Here is an 11867-nt window from a genome sequence, read left to right as displayed (position 1 = left end):
GAAACATTTTCACACATGTAGTGTTCTTCTCCATATTCCCTGACACTCATGCAGAATACAATTAGGCGTATTTATGATTAACATATTCTAGATAGCTTTTCCAGATAATTTTTTACAAAGTAATCTTGGAAAGGAATTCATTAACTAAATGGGCCAAAAGGTTCTTTGATGAGAGCTAGATCGTTCCTCAGAAAGTTTCTAATGCTCCATTAAATTAAGTATAGAATATTCTCATTCCTCTTGCTGCTAAGCAAGATATCAGCCATATGATGCAGAGTTATGCAGTGCCTTCATATCTAAAACTTTTATACTGCACTTTTTAAAGCTTTTATTTTGAGGAAGGGAAAAGGGCATTTGTCTGAATATGGAATATAAGTTGTACATATTTCCTGTCAATCTAAAAAAGTGAATTTGTGAAACAAAATTTTGCTAAATGTTAAACTTTGAAATTTAATATACCAGATTATTAAAATACTGTCCACTAACTAGTTCATAGACTTTAAAAGTAAAATACATCCTACTGTTAAAACTATGAAGAAAATTTCATTTTTGTCTAATTGCAATTAAAAGAAAATGTTAAAATATTAAAATGAAAATAAAAGTAATACTTTCCAACAAAGAGCTCAGTGATTAATATAACAAGAGCAAGATATGTGCTTGTTATAAATAAAGCATATATAAGCCAAATTACCAATAATGCAATTCACTGCTGAGTTTTTATTCTAATTATTATAATATTGGTTTGTATTGACATCTAAGGGTTAGGTTTTTACTTCAATTTGTAAACTGACAGCCAATTTTCACAGAAGTTTGAGACTTAAAAATATTAAAAGTTGTTTTGGTTCTATAATTTTTAAAAATTAAAATTAAAAATAGATTTAGAATTCAAACATTAGGAACTGAGAAACTACAGTCCCCACCCCGCCCCGCCCCTTTTTAGCCTCATTTAAGACTATCTGAATTATAGCTATAAGGTGTAGAACTGTTTTTCCCCTCTTTGATCATACTAGATAGCTGTGTCCTGAGAAGATAAACATAAGCAAATTACACCACAGAAGAGATAGGTGAGTAGGTCAGAGGGAGTGAGGATATCATTTGAGCAGAGCAGAAGTCTGAGGAGTGCACACATTTGCTTATTTTATTACCTTCTATAACCTTAGACTTCCATGTGTCTTACCCTCTGCTTTTAAGATTTGGGGTTTCTAGTTTTACCAAGAAAGTCTATAGAAGCAGTTTTCAAAACTTGAATCAATGGTAAAGAGAAAAAAAAAATTTAAGTAAGGCCCCATAACAAATATGCATTATATATTAATAATTTTCATGAACATGCACCCTTATAGTGCGCCTTTACTGTGTGCAGTGTATTCTGGTGTCTTACTGTATTTCATTTTGAAAGTGCTGGTTTTGACTCAGAATTGACTTTTAGGACTCTAATGGGTTGTGATACATAGTTTGAAGAAAGGCTTGTCTGGCCCTTTTGGTAGATAAGTAGCAATAACTTTTCTATTGTCCTAAAATTTATATTCCCTCTACCTGTCTTTTACCCTCATATTTGGATTATGATCTTGGCATTAAAAAAGGGGAAAAGTGCTAATGTAGTGAATCAATAGCCATTCACTTTAAAATTGTCCAACTACTCTGAAATTACTAGCTCACAGATAGCTTAGACTCATTCTTGGCACTCCATATAATTAATTTAGGAAACATTCCACATAATTACTTGGAAACACCTTTATTGTTTGTTGTTGGTATCATGTTATACAGAACTCTAGAACACTGGGACATAAGAATTTAAAAATGTATATGAAGTGTTCTTTATATTCTTGCCTACTTCCCTTCCTGTATTCTGAAGCTCATCCACCACTCTCAATTCACAAATCCTTTCTTGTCAATTCTTAATGTACTGCTCAGTTATATCCCAAAACCTGAGGGCTCCTATTAGAATGGGGCTCTCATTATGTAGGACCATTAATGGAGCATTTGCTGCTCTATAAGTATAAAATATAAGCTGCTCATAAGAAATCTGAGCACAGGCCATGGTGATTAGGCTCCCCTAAGAAGTAGCAAATAACATTTACACAATGTGCGAAACAGTGGCCTATTAAATAAAGGAGAAATATTTCCCCAATCATAATGGTGTAAAAATATAAAATGGCATCAAAACTTTTTTTAAATAATTTTTTCCTAAAGTAACTTTATAATCGAAATTTGACATTCTATCTGCAAAGGCTTTTAAATGTACTTGTTGACGAATCATTACAATGTATGATTAAAGCTCCACATTGCAGTGATGAAAATATGCTTTCCACATACTAAAACATAATCTACTCAAGAATTTCCTATAGGAGCTTCTGTTCCCGGTGAGACTTATGAGCATGAAAATGCTTTAAGCTCAACACTACCTACTTTTGTAAAGTGAGTTTTTCCTCCTATTTATGTGAGTGTTCTGTTAGTTGGGTCTTCATAAAATGCCAGGTGATACATATTTTTTCCTGCATAAGCGTGTAGGAAAGTAATCACTTAGAGAATGAGAAAATCAAATAGGATCATTGAAAAACTAAGATGAAAAAAGATACATGGGATAAGTTTTTGGAAAACTAAGTGATGGTGGAGCTTCTAAAATATTTTCTTAGCTACAAAAGAAATGCTACGTATTTCTTTCCATTTTTGACAGTAACTCAAAAATTAACTTGAAAATTTTCCAATTATAAGCACTTTTCATAAGAAAAAAACCATTGTGTTAGCTTCTGCAGTAACATTAAATCAATTAAAATTGTCATGTAAAATACCTGCACTAGTAGATCCAATTCCTGTGGTGAGCACAGATCTCTGTGTAATCTTTGCTGCATATTTGAGGAATTGAGATTTCCCTGTGCCAGGATCTCCAACCAATAAAAGATGAGATTCACCTAGAAAAAAGTAAATAATGTAAAGTTTTAAATGTATGAAAAGGCCCATGAATAAGTAGTTAAAAAGAAAATGGTCCACTTGGAATGCCAACACAATTTATATTTTATATATTACTTTTAAGGTCATTTGAAGAAAGATTTAAAAGTTAACTGTCATCATAAATAACAACCTTTAATTTCTGAATGGGACATTTAAAATCTAAATTCTTTTAATAGATTCTGTGCTATTTCCAGATGTTAAGCCTATGTTTAACATTTTTTAAAATTTTGGCTTATAAACTTTCTGACTATTTTTCAATCCATTTTTAAATACCAAACTACTGTGATTAAATCTTCATACAAGCCATATAAGTGTTTTGTTCAAGCACTTTTTTAAAAAGTGGGACTTTATAAGTGCTTTATAAATATCACATCACTTAATGATTCCAACAGTTAAGTGAAAACCTTTTCATTTTATGAAAATTTTAGTTGAATGAAATATCTGTCTTAAAGTACTCTTATTTTTCAAATGTAATACAAATGAACTTAAGAATACCCTGTGGTATGTATTATTTTACTGATCAAACAAGTTTCTTTAGTAATATTTGAGTATTTTCTAAATATATTAGGAAACTCCTATTTAAGCCCAACATTTGGCAGAGTGCCTTGCAAACAGTAGATAATCAAAACATACAATATACATAAACCTTATACTTACTATTTCCATACTGTACTATATGATTTTAGAGTACCTACTAACAGCCTGCTTGACAATAATGTCGTTGTACTCTTATGGTTTAGTCTACTTTATGCCAGATTCAGGTCAGTTAAGTGTGTTGGCCCCAAAGAGCTTTCTGCCATTTGGACGTAATTACATACTTAGAGTAATCTTTGCTTGAATGTGTGACCTACAGCAGTACCACATGGCAGATGGCACATTTGTTACCCACCAGCAGAAGGGGAATCGGCAGGCAGATGACTGAGAGCAGCAGTCTGAGATAAACACACTGACAGTCACAGATGGAGAGATATTGACGTGGAGACATTATAAAGCACTATTTCTAATCTCTTCCTCTTGAAGACAGACTGGGGATGCAACGAAAAACAGTAATAGGCATGTAAAGATTTTGTGGCATCCTTAGAGGTTGGAGCAAAGCTATATACTCATGAAAACACTTGGGATTGGTCTTTGGAATTCTAGAAAGTAGCTCCTGGTATACAGATGTTGGGTTAAGTATTAGTCAAACAACTGTCAGCTTTAAAAGATTACATTTGGAAAATAAAGCTCAAGATGCAATTTTTTATTTAGGAGAGAAAAGTTCTAGCTTCTCTCCTTATATGTGTTACTACTTCTCAAAATGTTTAAATAGGTACTAACCTCTGACTCGTGTTCCTGTAGCATCGATCCTTTGAATCCCACCAGCCAGCACCATGGCCACAGCAAGCTTTACTAGATACATCCCGAAAACTTGAGGGCATAAGCTAGCCAATATTTCATTTCTTCCTAGCAAAGGCAGAAAGATCAGAAGTTACCAGCAATTTTCAAGAAATCCTAACTGAAATTTCCCTTCTAGTCCTATTTTCCTATCAACACACTCTACCATCGAAAGTGACCAAGAGGACCATTTCCAAATGACTACGAGGAGTGATTAATTTAGTTCTGGTCCCAAAAGTACTTTTCTTACTAACGCCATGAGATGAAAAGTCTGTTTTATTCCTGGGTGCTACATGTTTAAGTTTCTATAAATTTATCATAAATTTAGAAGGGACAGAAAAGAATTCCCTTTTCGGCCTCATCAGGCCATCCCTTAAACATAATAGTGGCTGGGGGCCGGCCGAGTGGCTCAGTTGGTTAAGAGCATGAGCTCTGAGCAACAGGTTCACTGGTTCAATTCCCACATGGGTCAGTGAGCTGCCAACAGGTGGCAGGATGGCTCAGCTGGTGACAGCACATGCTCCTAACTACAAGGTTGCTGGTTCAACTCCAGCATGGGATGGTGAGCTACGCCCACCCACAACTAAGACTGAACACAGCACCTTGAGCTGAGCAGCTGCGAGGTGCCGAAGAGCGGTCGGATGGCGACTGGACTTGGAGCTGAGCAAGCTGCGCCCTCACAACTAAGACTGACGGACAACAACTTAGCTGGTCCCCTTCCCCAATTCCCCAACACTTCCCCTTCCCCAACAAAATCTTTAAAAACAAACAACAACAAAAAAACAAAATAGTGCCTATACTATTTCAGTAAAATTACTCCATTGCCTAAATAAAAGGAAGATGTTTGATTTCAGAAGCAATGAATCAGATTGTAGGAGCCAGTAACCTTTAAATAAATACAACAGGTACTAAATAAATACAGAGTTGTAAGAGAAGTAAAATCAATCCAACTTTGGAAGTCAATTCAGCATTTGCTCTGAGCAATCTGATAAATTGTTTTAGTTAGAATAAGTTACTAGGGTATTGGGGTATTAATTAAAAAGATCACTATAAACATCAATTCTAGCAATCCAACCTGGAGGTCTTGGATTCTTCTGATCATGTGCATTAATTATGAGAATACCAGTGTTTTAAGGTTCTTTTTTCATGTCAAATGAAATGAAATGTCAAAGCACAAAATCTGAGAATCTGCCTACCCAATCCATGAATAAAGTAGGTATTTCACTGGGTCACTGGCCTCATCAACCAACAGAGGAACCCATAAGATTCTAACAAGCCTTTCCTGAGCCTGTCTCAACTTCCACAGAATTCACCTCTGTGATGTTATCCACATTCATGTTACCAGATATGAATGTCCACAAGCTGGTAACTAATTTATATGTTTCAGGACTTTTATTCTTAACTCTGAGTTTGTACTCATGTTTCAGTGATAGCTGTTTTGAGGAGGAAAATAATCATACAAGTACTCCTTTAGCTGATGATTCCAGTTCCAGAAACTTTCCTGCCAAACCATCAAGGGAAAGGAAAAGGCTTTTCTCCATGATTCATGGTCCAATACACAAAGGCTGCTTTTTGTAATGAATCAAAATTAACTCAGTAGCAACTAAGCAATGGTGATGTGACCTGGGGTGGCAAAATTGGTGAAGAAAATATTCTAGTAAAAAGAGGACCAAAAAGAATTAGTAAATCCTGGAAGTTCATTAACTGCTGGAGGGAATCCCTTCCTTTCCTGAGCTAGAAAAGCCCAGAGGAAAAACCAGGAAGAAAGTCCTGGGATCTAAGCAAATGACCTGACAGCAGGGAGGTCAATTCTGACCGGAAACTAGAGATTCCACATAGAAAAAAATAGCCCCAACAAGCAGGCTTAAGCGTAGGCAAACTAACCTGGGCGACATCTAAGCCAAAAACTAAACCAAAGAGCCAGCTCTGTTGAGGCAAGACGGATTCAGACTGAGGTGCCAACAGGAAGCACATCCCAGTGGTAAAGAGCACGGGCTCTGCTGTCAGATGCCACGATTCACATCCCAGTGTTGTTACTCACTAGCTGTCTGACCTTGGGCAAGGTTCTTAACCTCTCTGCCTCCATTTCCTTATCTGTAAAATGGAGGTAATAGTATCACACAGAATTGTCGAGGGTCAAAGGAGTCAATAAGTGTATAGCACAAAGGAAAAATAATACCTGGCATACAGTAGGAGCTACTCAATGGTTAACAATTACATTACCCGTATTACTTGTGCTTATTTCTCATCTTAAGATTTCCTTACACTGTAGTCAACACAAAGGATACACTATTGAGGGCAGGTCTGAGGTACCAGAGAAAAGCAAAGGGGAAGGGCCATTCCCCTAATTTGTTGTCTAAAGTTGAAAAACTCGGTTCCCTGGGTTCTGTCAATAGAAGCTCCCGTGGCTGTATCATGGGGGAAAATGTGTTAGAATGGATACTGCCCCCCCCCCCACCTTCCTCCAAAACCTCTGGTTCTAGACCATGTTAATAGTGTGGCTCTGGCCTTGTAATCTACTATTACATAGCCTTCAGTTACCCCAATGAAGAGAACTAAGATCTAACATAACTGAGTAACCCCAGGGCGGGCTGATGGCCCAACAGACCCCAAACCCTGCATTTGGGTTTCTATCCAGCATCTAAGCACCTCCATCATGGGATTCCCTGATGTCACTGCAGATGAGAATAAAGCCTTTGCCTCCTCCTTGTCAATACCCACAGTCTCAGGTCTTAATGAAGCAGGTCAACCTCCAAGAGCTGGGCAGTGAAGGAATTCCTGGCTTTAGACAAGCAAAATGAAGACACCTTTGGATACAGCTCCTCACCCTCACCTACCCCACCCCATCCCAAAGAACACATGTATACTTTGAAGTGGTGAAATTCGTGTGCTAGTACTGGGTACTTAGGAAACTAAAAAAGCATGACAAAGGACCAAGACAACTAAGAATCTGCTCACACTAAAAAAGATTTTCCCTACTTACTGTCTCCCTGTCTTCCTACTTACATTTGTCACAAGGTTATTATACTTAGAGGTCTGACAATTAAGTTCGCAAACTTGTGGCAATGCTGTTGCTGACCTTTTCCTGATTATTAATTATCCTTAATCTTCCAGGAAGATCTCTAATTAGAAAAGACTGTCAGAATAGGGCTTCGAAGGGAGACTGTGGCTAGAGGGACTGACCAATGCTACTTCTCTTGGAACTCAATCACTGAGTTGTACAGCATGTAAGGCTGCCCCTAATCACAGACAACATATTTAACTATTGAGTGAAATGCCATGAACAGTAGTCAGCTCTATACCCTTAATCACATACCTGCAAAAGGATCGCTCTTGTAGTGTTCCCAAAAATCTTCAAATTCCTTTCGGACCTCCTCATCCATGATGATGCCCGCAGACTGCTCATTATTTACTTGGACATAATTGGCTTTCAGGACTATCTCCACTTCACAGCGCACATCTTGCTGAAAGGGCTTCCACCGTTGCATTACGACCCCATAAATCGTGAGGTCATCACCTGGGAAAAAGCACCAAGTGAGTCCAGCAGTAGAACCTGCATTTGGGCACAGACTTGCATGACAGAGGACCAGAGCTAAGAAATAAACCAGTGCCTGGCCAGGGTTTAAAGTGCTGTGTGCTCATCTAGAAAACAATTTGGGTGCAGAAAACCACCATAGGTTCCTGATTTTTTTTTTTTTAACAGGTACTTGTATCTGCACAGCTAAAAGCTAAAGTCAGCATTTTTATTTCCCTTAATCTGTCACATTACCATCACATCAAATTATTACCCTTGCCTGGGAAAATAGTTTACTGGATGATTTATTTGTCATTATCCCACTGAGTGAAATAGTCATCTTCTCAGAGTCTCTAGGAATATAGTTCTCATTTAAAGAAGTGAGAACTGCAGCCAGAAGGTTAAACTATAATCAATTTGTGTCAGAAAAGGAGACAACCTTTTGATTACTGATACTAGTTTCCTATATGTTAATTTTTACTTACCACATTTAAAATTTTTTCACTGTCTTTTTTTTTTAATGAACAAAAGAATGAATGAACCAAGAAATGAATGAATACCTATTCTACGTCACAGCTCCTTTCCATAAACTAAGAAAGCACAAGACACAACGCTGCTTGTTCCTTCTTAGTTGCATCCTTCCCACCTGAGGAAACTCTCCCATTCCTGGTGGGCAGAACAGTAAACTTTCACAGGTTTTCCTAAGTGGCCATGGGTAGTTTATACACACATTCTCCAAACACTGACACCTGTGCTTATTATTACATGCAATTCAATGCATCAGTATCATGTCTTTATGAACGCTTGGCACTCAATATTTGGGCACTGGAGAAAAGGGGGCCAAAAATGAAGACATATAATCCTAGTCCTGAAAGATTTCCATCTTGTTGGACATACCCCAGAGCTTATCCTGATGTTTCTATTTTGCACAACAAATGTCTCTGAACTAACAAGCATGTCTTCATTGCCAAGGCTGTGTCAAATATATAGTTGCTGATACAAAATGCCTTACACTCTCTACATTTTAGTATGTGATGTGTAATCCACAGAACTTTTGATTTTCTGAAGAAAAGTGTTCTGTAAATGCTAACTACATGGAACTTGGTGGTAGCAATTCACGGAATAGAAAGCATAATTCTCACCGAAGGCAACTTCATAGTAACAAACAAAATAAATAGGTACTTTACCCATGTTTTCAAGATCCTGCCTAACCCACTGCTTGGATGGTTTTTAAATCCAGTGAAAAATAATGATCATTTATTATACTGACTGCCCCAAACTTTTTTGATGAAAATGACTGGGGCAACTTTATATGAGCACTTAGAACAGTCCTCTACTATGGTCATTTTAATGGATCATATTCAGGTTGTTTCTAAATTAGCCCAATGAAGAACTTAGACATAACACTAATTAATAATAATCTGACTTCAATAAGCAGTGATATTATGGAAAGTGTAGAATACTAAAGAATGGCAAACAGCACTGACTCGTCAGATTTGGATTTAAACCTCTAGCTTCACCACTCACTGGCTATGAAACTCAGCAAGCTACTGAACTTTGCTGAGCCTATGTCTTGACCTACAACTGGGAATAATTATATTTACATCATAGGACTACAATGAGAATTAAATCAGATAATGTTTATAAATATAGTATCTAGAATATAAGTGGAACATAAATATTAACTATTATTAATATTCTACACCTACCTTACATTTGTAAAATAAATAATACCTTTAAAAAACCTTTAATATATACATGCTTTCATTTACTCAAATATGTACCAAGGCAGCAGATTCATATGAGCATCAGAACAATTGTGGTGAGGTCTGACAATTAAGTTCATGAACTTGCTGCCATGTGCTTACACTGACAGCACTGTACAAACATCTCGGTAAGGTTTCATAACCTTGGTATATCATGTCTCACAGCTGTGTTCATGTCAACATGTGGCGGTGTCTTGCTGAGTGGTGTTCATTATCGTTGTTGTGGTTGTTTGTGTGCCGTTGCGAGAATGTCTGAGCTTGAATTAGAGCAATGAGCAAACATTAAATTTTTTGTTAAACTTGGCAAGAGAGGAAGTGAAATCAGGGACATGTTAGTCCAAGTTTATGGGGATGATGCCATGAAGAAAACGGCAGTGTACAGATGGATTAAACATTTTTCTGAGGGAAGAGAGCAAACACATCACTGATGAAGAAAGGTCAAGGTGGCCAGTAATGAGCAGAAGTGATGAAAACATTGCGAAAATTCATAAAACTGTGTGTCAAAATTGTCAACGACTATGAGAAGCATAGCAGACCAAGTAAACATCAATAGAGAAACAGTTAGGAAAATCTTAACTGAAAATCTTGGCATGAGAAAGGTGTGAGCAAAAATGGTCCCAAAGGAGCTCACCGATGAACAAAAGCAAAGTAGAGTTAAAGTTTGCCAAGACCTTTTGGAGAGGCAAGATGATGTTTTGGGCCATGTTATCACTGGTGATGAAACATTGGTGTGCCAATACAACCCTGAACCAAAGCGTCAAAGTGCACAATGAAAGTCAGCCAATTCTCCACAACCAAAAGATCTGTCAGTCCAAATCAAGTGTCAAAACGATGTTGCTAACCTTTTTTAGTATCAGAGGGATTATTCATTATGAATTTGTACCAACTGGACAAACAGTTAACCAAGTTTACTATCTGGAAGTGCTAAAAAGGCTGCATTAAAAAGTTAGATGAAAATGACCTGAACTTTTCACCAACAATTCATGGCTCTTGCATCATGACAATGCACCAGCTCACACGGTACTGTCTGTGAGGGACTTTTTAGCAAGGAAACAAATAACTATATTGGAACACCCTCCCTACTCCCCTGATCTGGCCCCCAATGACTTCTTTACTCGAAGATAAAGGAAATATTGAAAGGAAGACATTTTGATGACATTCAGGACACCAAGGGTAATAAGATAGGTCTGATGGCCATTCCAGAAAGAGTTCCAAAACTGCTTTGAAGGGTGGACTAGGTACTGGTGTTTGTGCATAGCTTCCCAAGGGGAACACTTCGAAGGTGACCACAGTGAAATATTCAGCAATGAGGTATGCAGCACTCTTTCTAGGATGAGTTCGCAAACTTAACTGCCACCGTGTATGACAGTCCAAGGCAAGAGATACTCATTTTATAGTTTCCCATAGTAAAAGTTATTATAAACAATGTTATTTTCAGGAAGCTAAAGTTCTCACTTTCATATTACCCAATCTCTTTGTGCTGCTCTGTCGTCTTCAGCATATTTACCCCCGCAGCCATCCCCAGTCAGACCCATCTCTGATCTGCTGCACTGACAGTCTTCAACACACAACCTCCAACTGTATTACTCTCCAGTGTCAGATTGGAGTTCCTAACTAGATTGTAAATTCCTGAAGGGGAGGGATTATGCCATTTACATCTTTTGATTCCCACAGAGGTTTGTAGCTATAAATGAAAAAAATACCTCTTGAAAGACTGCTTCTATCCATTCTTTATTATTATTAGTGACGTGAAAAAAAATAGCTTAAGATTTTTTTCAATGCACAAAGAATTCAGTTTAGATGAGCTGCATGAAAACACCTTCTTCTCGACCAAAGGATATTTTCATATTCAGGCTAAGCTCATGCAGGCAATGCTTTACTGATGCAGATATTACTGATTTGGGTTAAATAATCTAGAGTCCTACATGAACAAGGTACTTTGACTTAGTCTTGTCCATTTTGCAGGAAATCCGTGATCAAACCAGTTATTTCCCTAGTATACTGTTTAAATATAAACTGTTGATGTATTTGACATAAATTTCAAACTACGAGTTAGTGATTCTTGGGTGGATGGTGGGAGTCTTTTTTTTTTTTAAAGATTTTTATTGGGGAATTGGGTGGATGGGAACAGTGCTGGGGAATTGGGGGAAGGGGAACAGACAAGTTACTGTCGTTTTTGTTCTTCAGTCTAGTTGTGGAGGATGTTGCTTCACTGGCCCAAGTTGGCACCATCATTGCGCTCTTCCCGGGTGAGGCAGATCAGT

At 37.3% G+C, this 11867-nt stretch overlaps 1 protein-coding gene across 1 annotated transcript in view; it reads right to left on the bottom strand.

Moving 5' to 3' along the window:
- Nucleotides 1-947: 947 nt before the first annotated feature.
- MCM9 (minichromosome maintenance 9 homologous recombination repair factor) overlaps nt 948-11867 on the bottom strand; it is a 19644-nt gene continuing 8724 nt past the window's right edge. Inside the window, exons 5-7 of the mRNA XM_019629336.1 lie at nt 7640-7840; nt 4267-4392; nt 948-2909 (exon numbers count right to left, since the gene is read on the bottom strand). Coding sequence (XP_019484881.1) covers nt 2764-2909; nt 4267-4392; nt 7640-7840 — 473 coding nt within the window. The 3' untranslated portion in view covers nt 948-2763. The remainder of the gene's footprint in view (nt 2910-4266; nt 4393-7639; nt 7841-11867) is intronic.

The sequence above is a fragment of the Hipposideros armiger genome, unplaced genomic scaffold (assembly GCF_001890085.2).
Source record: "Hipposideros armiger isolate ML-2016 unplaced genomic scaffold, ASM189008v1 scaffold_839, whole genome shotgun sequence".
Classification (NCBI taxonomy): Eukaryota; Metazoa; Chordata; class Mammalia; order Chiroptera; family Hipposideridae; genus Hipposideros; species Hipposideros armiger.
This window is presented reverse-complemented; position numbering and strand designations above follow the sequence as displayed.